The 27,156-nt window shown below is 36.5% G+C and overlaps 1 protein-coding gene across 3 annotated transcripts in view; it reads right to left on the bottom strand.

Moving 5' to 3' along the window:
• Positions 1-27,156, bottom strand: part of ATF2 (activating transcription factor 2) — a 51,086-nt gene extending 23,930 nt beyond the window's left edge. The window contains exons 1-10 of one of the 3 annotated variants that reach the window (XM_086616104.1): positions 27,108-27,156; positions 22,924-22,957; positions 17,277-17,351; positions 16,565-16,634; positions 14,034-14,130; positions 12,191-12,309; positions 9,888-10,016; positions 3,775-3,953; positions 3,343-3,457; positions 3,078-3,164 (exon numbers count right to left, since the gene is read on the bottom strand). In XM_086616104.1, coding sequence (XP_086472230.1) covers positions 3,078-3,164; positions 3,343-3,457; positions 3,775-3,953; positions 9,888-10,016; positions 12,191-12,309; positions 14,034-14,130; positions 16,565-16,612 — 774 coding nt within the window. In that variant the 5' untranslated portion in view covers positions 16,613-16,634; positions 17,277-17,351; positions 22,924-22,957; positions 27,108-27,156. Of the gene's footprint in view, positions 1-3,077; positions 3,165-3,342; positions 3,458-3,774; positions 3,954-9,887; positions 10,017-12,190; positions 12,310-14,033; positions 14,131-16,564; positions 16,635-17,276; positions 17,352-22,923; positions 22,958-27,107 lie in introns of those variants that run through there. The other 2 variants (XM_086616105.1, XM_009978526.2) reach the window with 2 other exon arrangements.

The following is a 27,156-nucleotide window of genomic DNA, read 5'->3' as shown; positions in this document are numbered from 1 at the left end:
AGTGCCTGGTTCCTGCCTTGGTTTGTGCCAGGTATTTCATCCAAAACATAAGGAGTTGTATCTTCTACATAGGACAGATTTATATTTGATTGCTGATTCAGCAATTCCGGGATATTACATCTTAAAGTGACAAAGTTACCACTAACAGTTCTTCAAGAATTCCGCTCATTCTCTGAAGTAGGTATATCTGCATCAATTAAGACTACCTTGACATAGTATTGTCATACATATGATAGCAGAAAATGCAGACTATCATATTAGGAAAGTATGGTCTTTGAACAAAAGAAAGATTCAAACAACAATGACCAGAAGCATATACAACAAAATCCTTTTGAGATCCGAAGAAAAAACGTTAACTTTCCAGAGTTTGCATCCCATACACTACCAAACTTACCTTACTATCTGAGGAATAGTTGCAAAACTATTCAAGTATGTTTTTTGTTTGCTACATATTCTATTTCTACATTTTATAATGCAACATGAAAAAAAAAAAAAGTCTGTGAGACTGCAAGGTCTGTCCACAAAAAACAGCAACAACATTCTTTAAAGGATAAATAACAACTAAAAGCAACAGCCAAGAAAATTCCAAAGATCTATAAAAATCCTGACTCCTGGGCCTTGATTGTTGAGAAGGGAACATCACAACTTCTCCCCTTCATCCAGCTTTCTGTCCAAAAGACACTAACAATACTAGGCTGATAGCCACACTTCTGCTTCATGTTGAGGTGAAGTCTACAGTAGGCAAAAGGACAGAGGAAGTGTTCCCAGTGTTCTGCTAACTTAAACATATCAATAAATCCACAAATTACAGTATACTGTTAATAGATGAAACATATACTGTGATGAAACATACACTGTTCATTTACATAAATTTAATTCACAGTAATAATTTATATTTCAACTTTAAATGTGAACTATTATTGAAATAAAAAGCAAACAAGTAACTGTAAAACTAAACATTAAGTCTTCTGTTGGCTTAACCAGGAACACATGTGAAAAATAAACCTGACTACCGTACCTTTGCAGAATTTAGTATAAAGCAAACAAAATTATTTTCAAGAGATACACGAAAAAGAAAGGATTTGGCCTCACAAAGACTTAGATTTTAAAAATTAAATGGAACTTTACAGTTAAACCATCACACTTCCGCCAGCAATGCATCACATGGCATAGTGAGTTAGTCTTCCTGTTGGAAGCTTTTCTACATAAACATTAAGTTTCTCATTAAATTGCTTTTACTTTAGGACTGATAAGAAATTAAGTTTTTTATTTTTGTGAATAGGCACTACATAAAAGTAAATGAGCATAAGAAACATACATAATTCTGATATTCTTGAATTCTGGTCATGCTTTGTATTAAGCAACAAAGAAAGAAGAAATACTGCAAATACCCTTTTTACAGTCTCACTTAAAAAAAGGATAAGCAATCACTGAAGTGCATATATTAGCTAAATTCTAACGAGAAGACTAATGAGACTGTTAAATTTTAAGTCTAACAATCTTTGTTTTTCTTTGCATCTGAGTGATTGCTTCTTTCAATGTGAGATCAAAGTCTTCACCACATACATGTATTTCCTTCCCCCCTTTAAAGCTTTGTAAAAGCAAATCACCTCAGTAATATGCTTAAAAACCTAATTTCTTGCCCATCTAAAAAATTATTTGGAACCAGTTTCTCCTGGATTTCACAAAGCAGAATTCAGTGCATGAGTCTCCTAACTCTAAGGAACGTGCAATTTCTGGGAAAACAATTCTTGTTTTCAACTTTCTTACATTCTTCTCTCCTGGATTTAAGATGAATTTATCTCATCAGAGCTGATTCAATTAAATATTTCCTTAGGTATTAACAGATTCCTTTTCCCATCCCTAGGGGGACAAGGATGCACAGAAACAGACCTTCTTCCTTTCTGTCCCTCTCTACACTGCTTTAAAAGTCATAGTGTTCAACAGAGGAGGAAAACGAAGGAAGACCTGACAGCATTAGGAAAAGTCAGTGCACTGGTGACCAGCTCTCCACAAGTTTCAGTATTTGGTGAATGTGGTCTAGTGTGCCCACTCTACTGGAATCTCATTACTCCAGACTCACTGTTTTTCATATTGTGGATTAAGGAGAGAAAATAGGTAATGAAAGAAAGCCCACAGGTTTAGGTCAAAAGAAATGAGATATCAAAGGATGTTAAGGGCATCCTCCCACTTACCAATATCTATGTACAAAAATGTATTTTATCTAGCAGCTGTTCCTGATTATTTTTCAGTGCAAAGTATGAGTCAGAAGAGGAATACTACTTCACAAGACAGACACTGTTTACAGAGGCATCTTGTAAATACATAAATGGGTTAATTATTTCTATTGCTTTAGAACAGTTGGAACAAACAAGAGAGCAAAAACAGAGAAGTAACTATGTAATGTTGCAGAAAATTTTTCAAGAAATCGATTAATTCAAACTACTACCACAACTGGATCACTAATATTTATAAAAAAACAAAATAAACTCTCTTCTGCTTGTTTTACTCATGGTTTTCCCAAATAACCTCCAAACCCCCAAAATTGTCCTGACACAACAGAAACAATCTCCACACAAAACAATTTCCTAAGTATGTCAGGGACACATATCTAATCACAAATCTCTTGCCATATATCTTGACTATATTCAGTTGAGATTCTGAAAACATCATTAAAAAAACTTTTCCTAGTTTTATTACAAAATATCATATCCTTTCAGAGGAAACATTCTGCTTCTCTGAAGGTGATGTTCACTGTTAACACGATACTAATCTTGTCTTTCTTCCAACTAACATTTCCTATCCTCCAATACAAGGAGCAAGAAGGAGTTTAGTTAAACTAGTTCATTTAAAAGAATGATTCAAAATAAGATCAAAATGACCATTAATAACAGAACATAGGTCTGAATTTGAAATAACTGTAAAATAAATGCAGCTGTTATTTTTATGTTTTTATTAAATTTGTACTTGCAAAATTTAGACTAACAAAAGGAAACTAAAGCTGTTTTAAAAAGCAATAGAATTTAATTAATTTCTCAAGTTATTCTTCTTGAGGAATAATGGAGTTTTTCACTTACCAACTTAGCCTCAGACTGCACTGGCTGTGGGGAGGAAGGCCCTGGGATTCCTGGGATACTAGGCACCATGGTGACAGGTCTAACAAGCTGACCAGATAAAGTATAAAAATGAAGAAAACCTGAGTATGTTATCATAATAGAGAGCATATGACAGCACTACCCTCTGAAGCCAAAACAGCTATCAAGCTGCTTAAAACTAACTTCTATGCTGCACTTATGCAAATCTGCTCCACTTTCAAATTAATATAGCATCATGCTTACTTACTGGAACTGCAGCAGGGACATGCACATTAGAATTTGTGATAGATGCAGGAATAGCAACAGGCATGGTTTGTCCATTAGGAAGATGTAACAGCAGAGGAAAAGGACCTGGAACTGGACTGAAAAAGGAATGAACTATATAAAAGAAAACTTATCCAGAGCAGAGAACAAGTTTACATGTTATTTTAAATTGGTTTGTTTGTTTACAGTTGTAATATTTACTTGGAGATCAAAAATATGAATTTAGTGATGTGGAGAACATGGAATTATACTTCACATGTAGTTAAAGTTGTATGTTTCATATGTAGTAAAGCACCACTTTACACCAAAGTATCTCAAATTTGTACATTAACTGCAGAAACAGTAACTGAAAGTAAACAAGACAGTGTTTTCCAATTCTGTAAGAAAACATTTTACTAAAATTCACGTAACTTACACTATTGGTCTGTTAGAGGATGGAGCCTGGGTAATAACCGTGCTTGATGTTGGTGATGGTATTGCCTGCTGAATAATAACACTTGAGTCGGAACTCGTAAGTAACACATTAGGAACCTGGAGCGATGCTGGACGAACTATTGTTGATGTAGGCTGTGCGGTCTGCTGCAGTGACGCTTCCTGAGGAAAACCAAAAATTAATCAGTTTGTAAAATACAATTATAGACCGTTAATTGCAACTGTTAAATGAAAACAGTTTGATGGAACAAATGAGAATTTCTATAACACTATGCAAGTAGAATCAGTTATGCAATTAAAAACATTCCAAAAAAAACTCCAAAAAAATCATTTAAATCGTCAAAGTGAAATTATTCCCACGACAGTGACTTTAGTTTTATGACAAACACTGGTTCAATTTATGCTAAGGCTACTACTACTTATAATTCAGTTTTGATCATGTACTAAGGTTTTTTTCTCCAAGAAACTCATGGCACTATTAGCACCGTCATGTCTACCCACACTCTGAATAAGGAAAACATTTCACAGTGCCCTTATGTACATTTCAGTTTCAGTCCATTGTTCTGGATTTAAACAAGAGAAACATAAGAGCTTTATGGTTCAGTAAAACGGAAAAAAAACCACAAACCCTGTCTTTTTTTTAAGCCTTTATCCCTTACCCATGAACTTCTCTTGAGAGCTACTAAGTTAAAAGTATTTGGAGTGTCACATTCATAGCTTTGCAAAACATATGCATAACCTGATGCAGAAGAAACTGTTTGAGCACAGAAATAAAATTTCCTTAGTCGCAAGCAAATAGTACACAGATTTGACTATAGTTCTTAGCTTGGCAATTAGGTCAAGTATATTATCAATTAGAATGCAGTACCTGCATTTGCTGTTTCAAAACCTAGAAATGCCTTACTGTGACCAATGCCTTCCTTCTCAGGAAACCCTTGATATTGTCAGACCTTAGATTTGCCTTCAGACAGGATTTTTACAAGGTATTTATTCTTTTGGTACTAGCTACAGCAATCAATGGCACATAAAACTACACTCTTAAGACCAGCAGACTTTAGTTACTCCACTGTTAAAACATAATTCAAAGAGAACATCTCATACCTGTGTCATACAGGCTACATCAATTACCATTTGCTCTCAATTAAGCTTAAGTTTTTAAAATTCATCCACAAAGCTTTAAGTAATCGGGTCTTAGCTGTCTTACAGATCGTTTTTCTTTTTATACATCCATTGCAAATTGTGTGTGCTTCTCTGAGCACTTCATAGAACTGTAAGTGGGATGGCAAACTGCAGCTTTAAAAAAGGACAGACTTCAGATGATGACATTTTCTCACTTACAAAGCTCAGAGGCTAGATTTGTCATCAGGCTTCATTAGTTCATTCAGACTTTTCCCCAAGTGTCCTAAAAGACTATTTACAGTCAATGAGAGTTTTTGGAGAATAACAGTGAGCCATACTAAGGAAAGAAGGATTTTTTTTTTTTCTTTAGTATCAACCTGGTGTATTTGTGACTGTTAAAATATTTGAATGCAGTACCTAGAATTACAGATGAGCATTCAGTCAAAAGAAGATAACATCCAGTATGGAATTGCAGAAACAGAAAAAAAATTGGAAAGAGTTGACTAGTTCATTTTCTTAGGATAGGATTAAACACTCTTTTGTAAACAGCTATACAGATCTTATTTAGTCAGAAGAGCCACAGGGAAAACAAAGGAGACTGAACTGCTTGACTGTGGGAAATTAGAGGAAGCTATAAGGGGAGAATATTTGCCCTGATAATCTTTTGGCAACGGTCAATTCAGAAATCAACGTTGTGTCATTCTTCACTGGTTTCAGCTTCACTCTTTCTTGCCTGCTGTTTGCCACTAAAACCTGTCTTGTTACTGTGAGCAAGAAGCCACTAGAAACTCTGTTCTCATTGTAGGCATCTGACACAGGAACACTCACATTTGCCCCTGACAGCTAACAGAGGTGTAAGAGTTCTTTTTCATGTTCTTCCCTTCACATGAAACGTCTTCATACATGGCAACCACATCTAAATATATATATATATGTATAAATATAGATACATGAACACCTCAGAATAAATAGCTATGGCAAAGTAATTCTAATTTCCATAAAAAAGGGGAAAAAGACAGCTGGCTAACAGCAGCCATGGAGCTGTGTACATAGCTTTACTATAAGAACGTAAACTAACCAGATATTCACACATTCTCAACAACAGTAATGCTGTAAACAGCCCCTTCTGTAGGAGCTGTGTGAGTGGCTTCTCTAAGTACCTGTGTGCGTGGATGGGGAAATAGCTACTGAAATACAGCAGGCCAAGAAGAGAAGTGCTGAGAGGCAGTGCGTGAAAGTCTCTCAAGAACAGAGAAGCTTCAGAGAAAATCATCCCTGCTGAATTTGCAGCAGCTCACAAACTCAGAACACCAGCTGAATCTCTACAAGGCCACTAGCACGCACACAGGCGCCAGCATGAACACGCTGTATGATTCAGACAACACCCAAACCCATGGTGGCTGCTACAGGCGAACAAAGACTACAGGACTATACACACACTTGATGAAAGAACGGACCCCTTGGAAAACTTTCATAGGATCACAGAATGGCTTGGGATGGAAGCAATCTTTAGAGACCATCTAGTCCAACCCTTCTGCCATGGTCAGGGACATCTTTCACTAGATCAGGTTGCTCAGAGCCCCATCCAACTTGGCTTCGAACACTTTCTGAACACCTACCTAGAAGTCATTGGCATGTCAGTGCGACCTTCCACCTCTGAGCAAGCAGCAGGGATCGGCCTCCCAGCTGTTGCTGCAGCCAGGCAACTATGTAGAAGTGAGCAAGCAAGTTATGGCACTCCACGAGTACTTATTGGCTATTAATAACAACAGCTTAATTAATGGGTGTTCTAATAAATACAGACCATAAAACTGGGTCTCTCCCTGGCTTGATATCCTTCTAGGATTTGCAACTTTTAGACAAAGGGCTCCATGGAGATCAGATTTCAGCAGTGGTCAGAAGATTAATGTACAAAATTCTGAAATGAATAATCTATAGAATTCAGAAGTCTCACATGTACACAACTATTTCTGTGTGTTATTAAAGTCGGCATTTCTGCTTTGTTTAAAACATCAGAAACAGTCCTCAACCATTAAAGGAATAACACGTTTACTGACGAGTGTGTTTATACAGTTGAAACCAAAGTATTTTCAACTTCCTCTTGCTCTGTGCTACACTCTGAAAAACGCATGCATGTACTAGTCACTGCAACAATGTGGCAATACCACAGGCTGCAGATTTAAGAAGCATGATCTAAAGGAAATAGACATTTTATTTGCATATAAAACCAAAACCATAGGCACGTTAGTCTGATACAAGATACTCATTGGTCATCAAAGCATTGCACTAATGAAGTATAAATTTTGTCTGAAATAAAATAGTTTGTAAATATATTCTGCTAAACAACAAGAAAAATAGACGAATTCACAATCACAAGATTAAGCCAAAGTGATTTTACCTTTACAAGAAAGTTTAAGCCTATTCAAAGATATTAATTGAAAAGACCCCTCCAACCCTTTTATTCTTGAAATTAAAAACCATTGAATTGGGAAATATTTTACAGAAGACAGTTTATTTAAGAAGTGTTTTCAGAGATGCATATTTGCAAGTATTTTGTATCTAAAAGCAAATATCGTGTAATAACTTTCTCATGCTATCAATGAACACAGAATTCTTTACAGAGAAATGTAGATGGCCAGAACTAATGCTGTAATTGATTATCACTGTAAGAAAACAATCCGTTTTAAAATAATTAAGTTAGGCAATTAGCTATCTGACAACAACCAAGCAACTTATGAAACTCTATTGAGGGCCACCCTTCAAAGTACTGTTAATAAGCAACTATAATGAGTTTTCAAACTCTCAAAGAGTAAATTAGGTTTCGTTTGTTTATTATTCTAAGACTAAAAGGCTTAACATACTTCTAATGATATCTTGGTCTATTCAAAGCAGCATATCAACTCTTATTGAGGCCTAACAGAACTCTGGGAACTCTCAGAAAACTAGGAAAATAATTAATCTAAATTTTCAAGAATCTCTAAGAAATTCGTTTGAGAGCTCCAAGGAAAATCAGAACCATCTTGCACATTCATTAACAGGCAGTAATCATTTAAGGCTACTAAAATACATTCAGCCAATGAAATGGTAATAGTGACATATGTATTTTAAAATCAGCTATGCCCTGAAAAAAAACACCTTCCCTCCTTCAATACATCTATAGAAGGAGAATATAAAGATCTAACTGAGAAAACAGCAACACTCTGCTCACATTTCTCAACTTCTGCAGGCCACATTCAGCAGCAGCACACTCCAAGCAGCACCCTCATCCTTGCTCAGCTTGTCTCTACAATCAGACATCAGAACAGCATTGAGCAGCAGCAGCTTTTCACTTCAGCACTGTTACAGTGACAACGCTGAAATTACATCATGAATGAGACAAGTTTATAAGTACTGCCAAGCACTGAGATATAATTTTCACTCGTAATGATGCTAATGAGATACTGAACTACTACTGTATAGAGATATTAATATTATCTCCTGCCAAAATTAGAGTACTTAGAGTAAGTATTCGCAGTGAAAAAACAAACTAACCTCTGAAATAAAGAAGAAATTAAATAAAGACTTAAGATTTGGACTATGATTTGTTTAATCTAAGCAGCTCTTTACATGTATTCCTTCAAAATACTTTTACTGGTTTTGACTACAAGATCACCTTGATTACCTATGATTACTCATCCTTCCTAACTAACAAAAGTCAGCAAAGCTTTGTAAAGAGAAATGAGAATTGAAACTCTCTTAAATTTCTGTCACACGCTTAAGGCTCTTCTCACACTGGTGCCTGTTGGTAGGATAAGAGAAGGCGGGCAAGTTGAAACTGGAAGGGTTCTGACTGGATCCAAAGAAAAATACTTTCATCACAAGGACAGCCTTCCACTGGAACAGGTAGCACAGAGAGGTTGTGCAGCCTCCCTCCTCAGAGGTTCCAAGATCAGACTGCGTAAAGCCCTGCCTAGCTTGGTCTGATCTCAGAGCTAACTTCAGCTCTGAGGAGGAAGCTGGACCAGGAATTTCCTGCGGTCCCTTCCAACCTGAATTGCCCTGTTACCCTAAAAAGTCCTCCTGATTTTTGGGAATAAGGTAGCTAAGACCTTCAAATGCAGATTGCATGCTGAAGATGCACATAGAAAAAAGGCTGACTAGAGCAACCATATTGGTTCATTATGTTCTGCTCCTAATATTTTTATTTATTGAAGTAGGAATAGAAATAATCAATTTATTTCATGGATTTTGCTTCAGTTCGCATTCTTCAGAACTCCACATGATGAAAACACCACATTTTGCAGATCGGAGTTATCATTACCACTAAACCATTTACTACTTCTTTAGAGCAACAGTTCTAAATCTGATTTGACTGCAACATCCTCTAGTGACAGACAATATCTCAGCTTTCTATGAGTATTCAAATAAACACTAAACTGAGATCACCACTTTTAAACATACTGCTGTAGCCTACAGAGTATAAAATTTGAAACGAAATTATCTGGTGCTTCACTTTCAAAGACAGCTCATTCAGCCCTGTACATTTTTGCAGAACATCCCCTGCTGTTCTACAAAACAATTTATGGTAAAACATAAGATAAACACAAAAATATACACATGAAGAGTCTCAGACTGTTGACATTATAAAAAAAATAAAAATCAAAGAAACTGAACTTTTTTTGCTTTTTTTATGAATGATGATGCACAAAACAGAATAAAGAGCCTCTTCAGCCTTTTCTATCATAGTATGAATATCAAAGTTGGACTTCCTTTCTGGCTTTACTGGATGGCCAGTGTGAGAAAAAGAAATAATTGCTGCAAGCAAAGCTAACTAAAGATCAAACAAATTAAGCATATATCCACAGGAATATGGCAAACGAAAATTCTTTTCCCTTCAACCAGCTAAGTAGTATGGCTATCGTCACACACAACAAACTTACAGATCATCAGGAGATTCAAAAAATGAATTCCAAATAGAATAAAAATAAGGGCTCTGACCTTTTCATCATTGGTAGTAGACTCTGGATGAGGTAAAGGACTATCTTGATGAGTTGTCTCTACAACAGAAGGTTCTTCAATTTTATTTCTTATAATTGGTGTTGCGAGAGGAGACAGATCTAGTGGCATCTAAGAACAACAGCGTAAAACAAAATTACTCAATTTCTAAAAAGTTAAAACACGCAAAAAAATGTAAACAACTAAAAAGAAATATCAGCCTTATAACAACAGGGAGGTCTTGATGTTCAGAGGATCTTGATGCAGATGCACTACCAGTCAAGGCTATTTCTCCAGCATCTCCACGAATACCAATCTTCAGTAACACATTGCCTTTGAACACCAAATGTCACACTAAGTATTTTATTTCTTGAGAATTAAAAACACTCTTAAAAGTTTTCCGTTCCCAAGAGTCACAGGAAAATTACAGCTGAGGAAGGGCTGTGCTACACTTAAAAACAGCTACAAGAAAGTATTATCCTTCTATAAATTATTATATCACATGCCACAAAGCACAAAATTCTAACTACATTTCCAAATTAATAAAGCTACTGTGGACAATTAATTTCAAACTTATTGCAGTAAATAATTATTGAAAAAGCAATTATATTTTTATATTATACAAAAGTTATATAACTAAAGTTATATAAATATTTATATTATACTTTAGTTATATAACTAAAGTTTTATATTACTACACAGATATAACCAACAGGATATCTGAAAAAAACACAAAGAAATTAAGTTACAAAAATACTTAAAGGAATACTACATATTTGAAAGCCTTGACTCCTGTCTAGTCTGCTATCTAAACGCTTTTGGAAGAAGCTTTCCCCATAGCTCACCTTCTATTTTTGTTCTCCCAGATACTCCTGATTTTTTTCAATTCAATTCCTAGTTTTCCTATAGAGCATATTACTAATGGGCAGGGAAGACTGTTGGAATCTCTTTTTCATATCACATCTGAATATTAAATATGACAGAAAAACCTAAATGATCAACCCCCTAGAAAGGGTGCTATTATGGTAAATTTTTCTACCATTTTTCTACCCCTTGCCATGATTGTTTGTGTATTATTGATCAACCAGAGATATGGCAGGACTGCATTTCTTCTTGTTACACAGAGGGCAGCTTGGAAAATTATTATCAATTAAAGAAACTGTTGAAATGCTTAAAATATTTTGCAATACCTATAACCTCCTCCAAGATAGTGGTAAATTACACAGAAAATACAGTATTAGTTAATCCAGAATCGGTATTACCATATGTCGTGTTTTAAGAACAGTTAGTATATACTAATGAAAAAAAATTTTCAAAATCATGATTTGGTATAGTTGCAGTAACAAAGCAAGAGGGAGGCTTTGTCAGGAATGGATAATAATCCATCCTATTCACAAGCACCTATTAAAATCTTTACTGAAACAAAGAAAACACAGACACTGATTCTGCAAAATTCTGTATACGTAAGTATAAAAAGATACTTTTTATCACTGCCTATGAAAGTCAACTAGATAATCAACCAAAGACAGAATTATTCAAAGCAGACATTGAACAAAATTTTTCATTTGCAAAAGTGTTTTAAGTGTTCGGGCCCCTAACCAGTTATGACTGGGAAGTATTAAAATAAATAGAAGAAAATAAATGTATGGGAAATTCCTCACAAAATAAAAAATGAAGTTGCTAAACATACACAGCCCAGATTTTCCTTATATTTCATTCTGTACATTAAAAATAGTAGATGTTTAGGTTGTGATCAATAATTTCTTGGCAAAAGTGATTTCAACACATAGTGAATACAATTATAACCAAATTGCTAATACTTCTTTAGTCAATATTTAACTCTCATTATTATTACTATTGGTTCTTAGAATAACATCAGTATTTTAAAACTAATCAAAATAATCAGTGTTCCCATACTACCCTGTTCATACAGGTTCCTTGCAAACGTCTGTCTTTCTGCAAAAACTCTTTCCTTTTCAGACTTATTTTTTGCTTATTCAGAGCCTAATGAAATTTCAATCAAAGCTAATTATTAACTTCAACATATATAGACTAGATGCTTAAAGAATTAAGACAAAGTCAATGTGTCCCATTGTCCATGCCAACTGTGTCAAATTAATCGGGTGAACTCATCTTCAGGAGTGTGATCTTAGATTTGTATTCTCTCCATACAATGCATATAAGCAGCTGGCAAATGATTATTAGTAGAGCTTAAAGGGAATATATAAATCCAAAGTTTGCTTTTTTAAATTTAATTTCTGATATGAAAAAAGTAGAACCTCTGAGAAGAAAGTTTTTGAACATACTTTCTTAATGTCATCTTCGGAAGCCTTTTTAAACTCATTTTCAAAAGGACTTGCTAATTCATTGAATAAGCCCACTTCTTCACAGTTCTTCAAGAATCGAGTTGGTGTTGGTGTCTGATCTGAAACGAACAAATTTATTTTTAATTTTAAAATACCATTTACAGATCTACTTATAAATATTTTTTAGAACAAAAGCAAATAGAAAGAGATGATGTGGTCAAGAACTTCCTTACGCCCTGCAAGCAGGCTCCTTTCTGCCTTGCAGGGAGGGGAAGCAGAAGGCATGCTCCACCTGCTGGAGACAACCAACTGAATCTTGCAAACTACTAAGTCCTCACAGTTTTGGGAGGGTATCAAAGCATTTCTTCTGTCTGTGCCCAGAAACCAGAGGGAGGTACTCTCAAGCGCCTAGTCTAGCATAGCAGATCACGTCAGTGAGCAAGTAAGCTCTATTTTCGGACAAAGATAAGGCCTACATGAAGGCTTTCGTTTAAAACAAGAAGTACACAGCTCACAGACAGTTTGCTTCTTTCTTCTCTGACTGTGAAAACAGTAGTGATTACTTTCGAGCACATGGAACGTGTAAAAAGGAAGTGTGATATTGTACATAAGATCGTACTGACTTCTATGACACCTGTGCAGTCACGGGGGACTCATAAGACTTTTGGTATATGGCTGACTGCTGCATGAAACAGTTTCAAAAAAGCATTTCTATAAAGTTTGTTACTATAGAAGTTTCCCTTATTTCACTATTATTACCAGGTCAAAATTAGCCCATTTGCCACAGTTACCTGCCTTTCAAACATCCTAGAGCACTATTAAGTGCACCTCACTAACATAAGCTGGTGTTTACGACTAACAGTTCATACGCCACAATGTGGCTGCAAAGAGACGGACACTGCCACGGTCTCATTCTCAAACACTTCATTATTTGACAAGACCTCTTCTTTACAGTATAAATTACAAGGATCGCATTTAGAATTTTAAAACGTGTAACTGCTGGTTTAAGAGTAGCATTTTTTTTGTCTGCTCATTCTAACAAATTAACCACTCACAAGGAAAAAATATTCTGAAAATGTTTGAAAGCCTCTGTGAAGTTCATTTAGGCTGTTCATTCACTGAAAAAAAAAACCCAACCCAGTCTGACTGTAACTAAAATAATTAACATGTTCTATCTTCATTCAAGAACTTCGAGATTTATAATGCAATCGATCAACCGTTGGTGATTACTTCTGATCCTGAACAAACAAAAAAGTCAGTTACAACTGACCTCGGGTACACCATGAATTCAGAGGTGGAAATATAGTAAAATTATTTTGAATTTTAGCTAAAATTACAACAAAAAAAATTATCTTTCTTCTACTATTCCATTTAAAAAATAATAGTTACTGATTCATTCATCTAATGTCACCATAGTACGTAAAAAACCACTACATATTATAAAATTTAAGAGACAAGTAATGTCAACGAGTAACTAAAACTTAAATACAGTTTAATCTATTTACAAATCCTGTTGGGCATAGCCTTTAGTAGTGTGTGTTGTTACTGAATGCTTATTACATAATTTAATCAATTATTAAAGTATTGATAATTGAAAAGTATTTAGATTACATATCAGATCCAAATAAAAGTTACTTATGGAGAATAATATTGGCTTCAAGTTCTGACAAAAGCTAATTAGGCAATATTTTTATACATAAGCACACATTGCAGACAATTATAGTGAAGAAAATGTTTCATATCCTTTTAACATGTGTCTATGCAGTATATACAGGAAACACATAAAACATATGCTCATTCCAGCAGAAAAGTGAATAAACTAGTTATAAAAATATATACTGACCAGCCACAATGACACTATCATTACGAGCCGGACCAAATTTCAGTGTCATCTCATGTTTATGCTTATGGACAGCCAAATGATCCTCATTGGTAAAACGCTGCAGCAGAAAGTTTTAAGAAGTAGTTGTAATTTTGAGTGTGAACAAAGTAAATGCAATTCTATAGAAGGTAACTTTAACAACATGTAAAACTATCACTACTGCATTAACACACAATCCTCCTAGGCAGATATATCCTGCTCTTTGGTCAACAGCACCAAGTAGAAATATTATAAAACTCAAACTATAAAAAAAATCATAATGATATGGGGGAAATGGCAGTATAAGTACCTGCATTCATCAAAAGTTCAAGATAAAATTTCAGAGTGCTGCAGACTTCATTAACTGTTAGCAAACAGCCATTTGCTACACTAATGGATCTTGACAATACTTAGTAACTGATTATCAGTATTTGATTTCTGTATTGTGTGTATTATCACAAAAATGAGAATTGATCTGTATTCACAAACACAGACTTCACTGTAATAGTGTAAAAATAAAGTATAGCTCCTGCTCCTGACCATTTACTATATAAAATAAGAGACAGACAGAATGGGAAAAACTGGAGTATTAGACAACTGAAAAGTTGTGAATGAACTAAACTTACCAGCATTTTAAAAATCTCTCCAGTTTTCAGAAGTATGCCAGTTTTGTGCATACTTTCCCCCAAATCTGGGGTACATTCTTTAAAAAAAAAAAAGCACTAAGCAGGCAAACTAGGTGCTGTAAAATAGCTATTCTTACTAACTTGAAATTTGCTATGCAACTGTAATTGTGGGCAAAGTTAGTGTTCCAATTGAGACAATCCAAGAAAACATTTCCCAAGATGCAGGTTTCTAAGAAGAACACATTTTACAAAATATTCAAGTTCTTACTTTTTTTTGTGAACATTTGAGCCCCAAATTATGTTTCTGATTATTCCTCAAGAATTTAAGTGACTCCACGTATATCTGGTAACAGATACACACCAAGTATCATCTCTCAGAAATCAACACAGAAAGCTTAGTTGACCTCAGAGTACAGTCATCCAGAATATTTCTGTGAGAAAGGACGCGTATGTGTGAAACTGAGAGGGGAAATTAAAAATGCAGGATCACCAAAAGACAGTGATAACAGCCCAGACACTTTTTTTTTGTTAGAACTCTGTTGCCAAGGGTTCCAAATGCCCAGCTTTCCACAGCTTCTGTGCCTTATCTCTAGATACAGCATAAGCCAGAAACTTCGGTGTGCTATCCCACTAAGAGACTTAAGTATATCTTTCTGTCGCTACTACGTGATGGAGAAGCTCCTTCAGAGGGAATAGGATCTCCAGATCCTGACTCCCTTTCTCTAGTCTACAGTATGAGCTGGCATCTGGAGAAGCCTTGCCCGTTTTCAGGGACATGAACTTCTCTATTCTCTTTCACTGGAATCAAGGATTGCTGTAGCCACATGATGCGCTTTCTACAAGATTTTGTTGCCAAAACACTTCTGACAGAGCTTACATCAAAACGAGATTCAAATAGGATGGGGACAAAGGTTGCTTAGGAGAAAGCAGTCTTCTGTTACTTTTCATGTCTCTGAACACATTAGAACTGATAAAAAAATCCTAGTCCTTTCCTGCTTTAAATACAGATGGCTCCATTAATATAACATTAATGCTGTCATTCATCATAAAAACTAAATTTTCAGAATAAAAATATTTTGAACTCAAAATCCAAATAAATCCAAGTGCACTAATATAATGAAAAAATATAGCTTAAGAAATCAATTTTATACAAAGGCAGCAGAGATAATATAATGAAAAAATTCATCTTCTTTAAGAAGTTAATTCTATATTAAGAAAGTAGGGATGTTCACCTCGTGCAGCAGATAATGCAAATTCGTTTATTTTCAGGTTACTAAATTAAAAGTGTTAAGACAGTTTCCTTTTAAGAAACCATGTGCTAAAATACTCAGTAATACTTTCACTTTCCTGCTTACATTGAGCTCTGTATCGTATCTACTAGAGCTATTAATAGAATATGTTAAAACTATAATAGGAATTGACATACACTTTGTGGCGTGCATACTGTTAGCATCTTCCTATATACAAAAATATACACAAACAAAAATTATGCCATGAAATATTCGCAGTCACCGTAGTTCTGAAGATTAGTGACAAGCAAGCTTCACAATGAGCTCCCCACTAACACTGAAATATTCTGAAAAATACAGGTTACCTGATACAAATTAGGATGTTTCTTGATTTATTTTTTTTAGTGAAAGAAAACAAAGCAGGGCTAACAAACGAAATTGTTCTCAGCTCACAAAGGGTAATTTAAGTAGTTTTCTTCTTCTATGGATAGCATTTCCTGAATAAACATAAAATGCTAGAAATTCTTGCTGCCACCTGCTTTTCAGCAAAACATAAGATACTTTCTATCAACTACCATAAATCCTCTTTTCTTTGATCCCTAGAAATACGTTTTACTTTTATTTGATCAATGTTAATAACTTTAAGACAGGCCATTACCTGGCCACATCCAGGGGCAGTGCATAAAAAGGGTTTGTCATCACTCATATTCCACAGGTCGTTGTGCTACCTGTATTGAAAAAAGAGCAGAACAAATTTTACAAATATTGCTACAGATTGTCAATACATCAACACCCACAGGACATTTTAATATTGCATGAGCAAGAATTTCTGCCTTCTGGCTACACTAAGAATCTAAATACCTAGGATTCAAGCAGAGTCTGGATTCCAAGCTTTGTCAGGAAGTCACACAAAACCCAATACAGACATAGTAGGTTTTGAACATACATCTCAATCAGAAAGGCAAGTATTCATCTGTAATAAGACTAACTGCACAAAGTATCTGAAACCATAGTAAGAAAACTTGTTACTAAAATAAAAATACATTGTAATGATGATCCAGTTCCCGAAATTAAAAAAAGAATAAAGCAGCAGAGGACATGGAGTAGTCAAGGACACAGCACCACCAGATGAGAAAAAGTGGTTGATTCCTTAGCTTTTCATAATCTTTAAAGCTCATGTTTAAAGATAAGTTAGCAGATAGCCCTTTATGTAAACTATTACAAATTTAACTACAAAAACATGTACTTTAGTAATGTTTCAGCTATACAACTAACTTACTAACAGGCTAAAAAATATTTGAGAAAGCAGCAGTAGATATTAATTATATTTTGTGCTGTTTTGCATACTTACCACATACTAATATACATACCTGCCAGATTTCACATATAAAACTGTTTCATAGGGCAAACTATCATATCCTCCTTTTCATGGCAATGAACTGTAACTGAAAGAAGATATTAATTACTATGCATGTTAAACATGTAATAATACATTATTTTGTATAGATAAATGACATAATGACCACTATTCACCCATGAAGCACGCCAGTTTTTTTTAAAGAAATGGTTTACTTCAATACATCCTCTCGTTAGTTATGCATTCTCTCAGACAGAAAGAGATGCTTCTACTTTCTCCCCCTTCAAGCACGGAACAAACATCACAAAGTACCATCGCTCTGCTTCAGGAAGAGAAAGAGGGACATGGACAGAATTGAGCCAACCTGTTATGGACAATGCATAAGACTAGTATGTGGAAGCTGTGACATCAATGAGAAAAAAATAATAAAAGTCCTGCTACAATGAACACATAAAAATGAAGATATTGTTGTCACATCACTAAACCCAATAGTGATGAGTAACTAATCTCAACAGTAAAGTTACCTCATTTTAAGGTCAAGCAACAGGGTGGGCGGGGGGGAATGAATGTACCAAATTAGCTAATTACCCAGGAGATGACCAGCACTCTCAACCCATCTGTGGCTCTACCCTGGAGGAAATATATTCATCTTTAAATATGCGTATTTGTATGGAGATCTAACAATGTTAGTTCTGAATACTGCTTAGCTTGATGAAGCACATAAAGATGTCTTTATGATTAAAGATCATAAGCAGAATAAAACCATGTGTCCCCAGCAGGCTGGTCATGAAAAGTTGCAAGGCTTCTGAAACTGTCTAACCATCCTAAGAATGTATGCCTCTGGTACACTACCTAGCATCAGATACAAGACAGATCAAGTCAGTTAACACCTCAGAGATCTGTAGGGAACACATTACCTGATCCTTTTGCCTGCACCTGTACAGTAAAAAAAACACTGTATAGACTTTTTGGATATTACTTCAAGAAGAAGGAGACCCCAGTGTCCTTGGTCATGGGCACTGAATAGCAAAGAAGCAAAACATGGAGTGGAGGAGATTCCAAAGTGTCACTTCTAAATATGTATGTTCAACAGAATGAGGATACTAAGCTGAGATCACAGCCAAGAAGAGATGAATGGCTGCCAGAAACTTTAGAGTCTTTGGCACTGACAACTCAGGGAAACATTTATGTCCCAAAGAAAGGATGCCAAAGCAAATCAGGGATGGAGACTGTTCTGCTGTTCTTTGCAAAGAGGTCATAACCTCTCTCAAGTTTCTGAAGGGATGAAATAGTTCTTGAACTGTACAAACTATGAACTTGGTACTGTCACCAATAAAGAGCATTAACAAGGTTATGAGCAAGTTCGAATACTCATTACTAAGGCTTCAGAGTAAAAAATACCAATGAAACTTTCAGATTACATCCTTACATTATCTGTAACTTCAACAGACACTTAAAACCTATCCCACAAGCTTATTATCCTTGTCCAGCTATGCAAGTCAGTGTTTTTTATTTTTCCAAATGCAGGTGTAAAACTAACAGAGTCAGTTTCCAGATCTCAAAAGGAATTTGCTTTGTTAAATCTTGATCATGGGGCACCATACAGTTATATGTGGCTACAATATGCACGTACGGATATATATTATGAGTAGAGGAGTTATATCCGTATCAGGAATGTCTGAAGGTGTAAGAAACAACTCTATTTGGGTTTATCCAAAGAATGAATATTTTGATTAACAAATGTGCATGTAGGACATTTTTTCCACTGTTACTATAGCTTGTTGCCAATCTTTGACAAGTGCATAGTATCAGCCATAAAATCCCCATCCATGCTGTTAGTATTTTTCTTAGGTCATAAGCTGTAGAGATCCATTTTTCAAGTCTGCTCATTTTCTCTTTTAAAGGAGTATTACCAAAACATGTATTTGCATATGAAGTCTTTATCTGGTTCCAGGTTTTGGTTTGTGAAGCCGGTGAATTTTGAATGCCTAATTTATAAACTAAAAATCAATCCTTGCAAAAAAGAAAAAAGCATTGTCCTCCCGGCAAACTTACTGAAAAGTTGAAGATAAATTCATTTCCTAATCTTTGTATTATTTGACTTCAGGCCACAAGGAATTTTGCGAAGTAACGCCTTGTAAAGGGATTCCAGCTAAAATTTGAGGGGGTAAAAAAAAAAAGGTATCTTGAAGCACTGAAAATTTTTGCACTTAAAAGCATAAAAAAGAAGTTCACTTACACATTCCAGCAAGACCTCGGACACTATAAATCTAAACAGAAACTGGATCTGACAGGATGGGAAAACAAAAGGTTCACATTCATTAGTGCAGCCAAATTGGCAAGGATTGTATTTACCTGTCAAAGACAAACATAAAGCTTGCACCTGGAATGAAATAATTCCATGCAACAGCGCCAGCTGAGGGGCAAGAGGCTGTCAAGAAGCTTTGGGGTAGAACCTGTAACTCTTGGTGGAGAACAAACTGAACACAATTCAGCATTGTGTTGCTTGCAGCATTAAAACCTAACAGCCTACTGGGCTGAGTTAGCAAGAGCATAGCAACCAGATGAAGACAAGTGATTCTTCTCCTTTATCTGGCACTCATGAGGCTACAGCTGGAGTGCTGTGTCCAGTTTTGAGCCCTTAAGACAGACACCAAACTGGAGAGAAATCAGCAGAAGCCCCACCAAAATAGTTAAGAGGTTGGACTATTACACACAAGAGAAGTATCAGGAAGCAAAGTCCATTCAGCATGGAGAAGAAAGGCTAATGAAGGATCTACTTGCTGTCTTACACTACCTAATGTACTGTTACCAAGAAGACAGATCCAGACTCTGGGTTGTGTACAGCAATAGGATGAGATGCAACATTCACAAGACACATCAAGAAAGTTATGAGCAAGAGTAAGAGGAGGGAAAAAGAAATAATAAAAGAAAAAAGTTTAAAAAAAAAAAAATCACACAGCGAGGGCAGCTGAACACTGGAACAGACTTCCCAATGGGGCTGTGGAATCTCCATCCTTGGAGACATTGAAAATTTGAGTGGATGAAATTCCGAGCAACCCAAGATAACTTTGAAATTTCAAGGACACCATAAAGATGTCACAGCTAGAAACAGAGGTGAACAACAGCAAAAGGCAATCCAAACTCCAGTAACGTTCTGACAGCTTTAGAAGACTTGGCGTCGTTAACTTTACAGTCCAACAACTAGAACTGCTGCTGCTGCTAGGGAAAACTAAATGACCAACCAACCCTATACTTTGCCTCTTCTTTTCCTTCTGGACTGTTTGTTGCCTGAACGGAACAAGATGACTAACACACAGAAGGCAAATTTTCAGAAAAGTAGTTTGAGATTGCCACACTAGTTTCAAAAGCTATTAGAGACTGACTGCTCTAAGAGAGAATATCACACTAAGAAAGAAGAATTTAGAAAATACTCTTTCTCTGAAAACCAAAATAGCAACTTAAAAGCTATCTTGACAAAGATGTTACTCACTCGACCAAATGAGAAATAAAGTACATAAACTGCTAATCCAATCACTAGAGATGAATTATAGCCACCTTGGATTGTTACCCAGGCAACAGCAAACACCTTGTCCCATAGAAAAAAGATGGTTCCTGAAGCAATTGAATCTGAGTGTGAAACTCCAGCCTTATCTCTTCAGATAAACTGAACAGTTCAGTGAAGTGATTACTACAGTCCAGTGAACTGCAACTTTCTTCTCTAAGTCTTCTAACCCTAAATTCCTTTCAGTAGCATAAAGAAACCCCTACATAGAATTCTTCTGAGTTACACTGAGAAATAGGATCAGAGCTGAACATCAAATAATCTCAGCAGTATAATCAACTTTGGTACTTAAATCAGAAAGTAATCTCACTTTTTTGATATTTGCTCCATACTTATAACACAAAAGTAAAATACTTTAACATCGCCACTATTTAAAATGACATAAGCCTCTTTTATCACTTTTGGAAAGCAAACAGTACAGTAAAATATATAAGTATGTATACATGTTTAAAGTATATATAATACAGAGAAACAAAAACACGTTTGCAAGCAATTTACTAATATTTAGGACAGTATGCTTATTTAAAAAATAAAGATGTTTCTATAAAACATCTCACTGATGTTTATCTAAATGCGCTACAAAAATAGCTTCAACAATTACTTTTATAAGATTTTAACTAAACATCTTAGGTACACTTTCTGCAAAGTATTACTACATACTCTGAGGCTTGCTTCCAAAATATATTCCTGTAGGCAATTTGTAAAAGCATAGGATCATACACTGACTTAATCAATGTCTTGTTGGCTTATTTTACTGGTAAAGGTTTTTCTGTTTTATCTTACTTCCACACATACAGGACCATGGAAAACACAATTGACACCTCAATTCAAAATTTTTTTCTATTAAACATTTAAATAGCTGTTCAAAATGTATACATATTGATAATTCTTGCAAAAACCTCTCCAAATTTACTAAGAGGAAAAAAAAAAATAACCATTCTTCACACATACCTAATAAAGATTCATCAGACTTGTAGCTAAAGCCTCTAACACTTTACCAGTATAAAGCATGCTGTATGCCCCAACCTGCTCATGGGCTCTGCAGTCTTACCCTGTAATTACTTATTCTAAGGACCAGAGCGATACAGAGACTGCCCTCCTGTCATTTCAGGGCTAACACTAACAGCATCGAAGAAAACAGCCTAAACTGTTGAGGGAGGTGATTCTGCCCCTCTGCTCTCGTGAGACACCCACACATACCATCCCCCCACCCCCCCAGAGTATTGCACGCATAGTAGTCCATCAGCATGTAGTCTCCCTTAGGTCTGTACATTACAAAGTGCTTAAGTTACAGCACCAGTAATTTATTTTCCAACGGATGTTTGCATTTCCTCAAGACCAATCATGTCTATTCAACATTTCCTTTTATTCTTTACATTTGATCTGTGCCCTTTCTTACTGCAAGATAAAAACTCTTACTGTATACGGAATTATTAACTCTTAGTAAGCTTTTCTGTAGATCTCATCCTAGTGCGTAATTACTTTAGGTAGCATAAGATTTTTAATATTCTACTTTAAAGCTTTATTTTACAATAGGAAACTGAAGCATAAAACGGAAAAGTCAAATTTTTTCAAAGTCTTTATCAATTTTAAGAGTTCTACTTGAGGTGCACATTTCTTCAAAGTAAAGTCAAGTGGACTGAATATATTTGCCACAGTAAAGAATAACATTCTCTTAATGGTTACCTGAAGAGTTGAATTCAGTGTTTTGTCTGGCTCCGTACAAGAATTTTAAAATATATCCTTCTTTAGATGAAAAAGTAGCTATTTTTGTTTTCCAGATTTAAAAACTTCAAAATTAAAAGAGATGGCTTTCTCATGCAACTAAACGAACCAATGCAAATCAAAATGAACCGAGCACCTTTTATACTTTCAATACTTGCATGCAGCATTATGCAGCATAAATTTTAATCACCTCCCACATTTGTGCCTATCTTTATTTCCACAATTTTCTACAGAGACAGACTCACAAGTTTTGCTTTCAGCAAAAATCAGAAGTTAGTATGTAGAACACACCACTTGCTAAGAAGTAACACAAATAAGTAAAATCAAAATTTGTATTTGAAAGGAAAAAAAAAATCATTGCTACACTTACCTGGAGGGATAGGAACAGCTATTTTTTCAGTTTCCTACAACACAAAACAAGAAAGGTGAATCAAAAGTGGTGTAATTAATATTTGACCATTAAAGTACACTTTCAAGAGCGTTCTGACTGTATTTGTGTACTGCCATAGAATTTCACATTCCTAAAAAACAAAACTGAACAATTAAGAGAACAGAGGAGAAGAAGTCTGAAAAATAAAACCATTCCTCTTATAAAGAGAATGGGATCACAAGAAAGTAGCTCAGTAGATTCTGCAAGAAAACTATAAGCCATAGTCCAGAATGTTTAAAGGTTGTAAATCTCAAAATTGGTGAACAGGAAAATGGGAGCTTTTTCTTCATACTTCACTGCTTAACAGAGTGGTTGTACTATTTCCTAGAAGACACATGATCTGTTTCAGAGAGTTCTGGGGAAGAATAAGAAAGAATGTGATGCCTGCACCATACTGCTCGGAGAAGTCAAATGTTAGGCATTTTTTCCTGATGTTATTAGTTAACAGCTTGTAACTGATGTCTAAAGTTAATTCCATTCCTTCCTTGGTTCTATAAAGACTCTCTAAAGAAACAGGAGAGCATCTGGTCAAGAAGAAAGAGATGTGAGAAGTGAGGACAATTGACTTAAGTTGAAATAAGACCAAGAAAGCCAGCTGGGCAGATAGTCACATGTACAGAACCAAAGCAATTAAGTTATTTCAGCTTTGCTGAAGGAGCAGGCTTCTTCCACATAAAGGTACATTTCTGGTAAACAGAAAGCACGAATGGAAAAAAGAAAGGTCCTTAGGCCTACCACTTCCTGCTGGCTGAATATGGCTGCTCCCAAGTCAACCCCCTGGCTTAAGGATTTTTTCAGAGGCACCTTGATCTTTCTTTGACTTACTGAAAAATCATGCTGTTTGAATACGGCTCTTGTAGATAAGTGAAAGGCCAATGAGCCTCAGAGAAGAAATATATAGAGGTTAATATTCCCCTGATCTTTTCATAATTTGCTTAGAGAGATATTAGGACTTACCTTCCCCTGCTCATTCATCTAGGATTGAATGTCTTAATATTGCCCATCAACCTAACAAACATTAGAAATCCAATCTCCTTTTGCTACATTAGCTTCAATAAATTTAAAAAAAAAATGTTTAACAAAAAGTTACCTAATTTTTACATTATTTTCAGATTGCCCCTCTGAAGTATAAAACTGAATACAATAATTAAGAATTTAACTTAAAAAAAAAATCATAGAATGTTAGGGATTGGAAGAGACCTCAGAGGATCATCTAGTCCAATCCCCCTGCCGGAGCAGGACCACCTAGATCAGATCACACAAGAACGCGTCCAGGCGGGTTTTGAACATCTCCAGAGAAGGAGACTCCACAACCTCTCTTGGCAGCCCGTTCCAGTGTTCCGTTACCCTTACTGGGAAGAAGCTCTTCCTCATGTTTAAGCGGAACCTCCTATGTTCCGGCTTATATCCATTTCCCCTTGTCCTACCACTGGATGCCAGTGAGAAGAGCCTGGCTCCATCCTCATGACAGTCACCCTTTACATATTTATAAACATTAATGAAGTCCCCCCTCAGTCTCCTCTTCTCCACTACAGGACTCCTATTGCTCATTAAAACAGAATGATCTTTTTTCTTTCCTGTAAGCAATAACATAAATGACCAGTGGCACTACCTAGAAAGGGAAACATGCTTGAAATAACTCACTGAAGAGAGGCTCCTATCCGAACTGAAGCTAATGGAAAAGTTCTCAGGTTGAACTGAAAATGACACAGAACAAAGCTGGAAACAGTCTAGCATAAACTTGAAAAAATATTCATTGCATAGTTATTAAACACTGACTCTTATTTCTATCACTAACTATATCCAACGCTTCCTTAGAGTGCACATTAGTGATTTGAGACAAACGTAGTTAAGTTATGCAGGAGAACAATGATAACTTGAAATATATTCATTATTCCAAAACCGAAGTTAATAGTATTGAATCATGTTCGCTCCTTTGAAAACAGTTAATGCATTATTTTTACACAGAAATTCAAGATTATTTTAAAAGAACATAAAAAAAGAGTTGAGATTAGAAAAACTTTTAAAGTTAATAAAGCTTCTTAGAGATATAAATGTGCATTTGTAAGTTTAAACTAATTAATAGTGGAAGGAAAAAAAAAGAATAGTTGATGACAGAAAAGGAATTTTAGGCAACAGATACACCCAAAATTCAGTTAAACAAGATCAAAAGGCTGCACAATATTTGCCACAAAACAGAAGTAGCATCAAAACCAAAATTATTTATAAAATGATGTATGATCAAATTTAAGACCTGAAAGCACCTTATGTTAGATGCTGCATAGTCTAGAAGCTTCTGGAAAAGCCAGACATACCAAACACGTTCATATTTCTAGAATTCAAATCAGGATAGAAATATCAACTACACTGTGAAGATGATCAAAGGCTTAAGTAGTTGATTAAGTATTAGCATGAAATATCGGTATTAAAACTCAAACTCATAATGGATTTTTAAAAAAGCTGCTTCACTTCACGTACACTTTAAGGTTTCTTCATTATTTCACATTTATTTTGATGCATTATTTAACAAGTAGTCCCTGACAAAGTTATTGCTTTGTTGGTTGTTTTTTTTTTTAAGACAACAATTTTCCAATTTTGATTCTGGAATGCAGAATTATAAACACTAAGAGAATTCAAGTGAACACCTAACTTGACTATAGCTTGGCCCCCTAAAATTATGTCTGCAACTGGATGTCCATTAATAGACAGTAACTTATGTTTCAGCAGAAGGCTGAAAAAATCATGCCTAGACACTTATGGAAGACTAGGACCACAAGGAAAAGTCCTCCTCATCCTATCGGCTAGTGCTGAACTTACCATCTAACACAGACCTAGCAGTATTATGACCTTAACTTCAGGAACATCTGTTATTATTAACTTTACATAGCTTTACACTCAGCAAGAGCTTAGGACGTGACGCTCACTGCCATGAGTATAATATGACAAGAATAAAAAATATTATTTTAAAAGGTGAAAAAGAAAGTACACTTTGGCCATATTCAGGGTCACTATTTGGAAAGTAGCAGATGATTCAGAACTTCCAGCTTTATTAGAATTTCTCCTAGCATAAGGAAACAGGTGACAGCATCACTATTTGAAGATAAATTTTCTGGGAGAAAGTAACATAACAAAATGCAAGTGAGTGACACAGAGCGCATGGAAGGGACATCGAAATATACTCCTGAATCCTGTTTCAAGAATAGGGATGGAGAAAGATTGTAGAATGAATGACCGCAGAAGCAACATGGCAGCACACATATCCCTTAACTCCAAACATCAAGTTTCGCTGTGGCATAAAACGTTTGTGCCTGAAATATCATGCAGCCATCATTGCTTGAGGGCCTGTGATGCGTTTTTTCACATGAAAGCTTCAGACACCTTTTAAGATAACTCGAGAAGCATAATGCACAATAACAGGCCAAGTCAATGGGGCAACTGGTCCAAAAGGACCACGTCCATGGCCAGCTCCCAGGCAGGCCAAGTCCTCCCTCTGGTGCACAAAAACTGTTCCTACCCTCCCCCGCAGCACACACCCCGCCACGGTGCCCCTCTCGGCGCCCTCTGCACCAGCACCGGGTACGGACCACGATCTCCCCTCAGAGCAGAAGATGGATGCAGGGAGAGGCCTCCTTGGAGCACAGCTGAGACGGAAGGGCCAGGCCAGGCTGCCCCTTTCCGGCTGCCCTCCGCCCTGCTGTTCAGCCCCCGCCGCGGGCCGGGCCCGGGGCAGGTACCGCCGCTGCCCCCGCGGGGCAGCCCGCTTCCGGGCGCGGGGAGCCGCAGCCCCTTCGCCCGTTCGCCTCTCCGCCCCGCCCCTCTCCCTCGGGGCGCCCCCAGCACCCCTACCTCCGGGCGGGTAACGGTCTCCGCGGCGCCGGCTGGGCCGCCGCGCCCCGGCTCCAGGGGCGGCGGGAGCCTCAGGCCGCGGTGGGGGAGGGGGCTGCCGTGAAGAGGAGCGGCGGCGCCATGTTACTGCCTCCCGGGTATCCCCCGCCTACTGCCGAGCGGGGCCGCTCCCGCCTCCTCCGCCCCCGGTGCACGCGCTCGCCCACCCGCCCGGGCGCCGCCGCAGCGCGGAAGAAGGAGGAGCCGCCGCCGGGCCGCGCTCGTGTTTACAAACTCACCCCGGGAACGCGGGCCGAACCGCACATTAAAGGCCGGGTCCCCAACAGG

Source organism: Tauraco erythrolophus, chromosome 8, assembly GCF_009769465.1.
Source record: "Tauraco erythrolophus isolate bTauEry1 chromosome 8, bTauEry1.pri, whole genome shotgun sequence".
In the NCBI taxonomy this organism is placed as follows: Eukaryota; Metazoa; Chordata; class Aves; order Musophagiformes; family Musophagidae; genus Tauraco; species Tauraco erythrolophus.
This window is presented reverse-complemented; position numbering and strand designations above follow the sequence as displayed.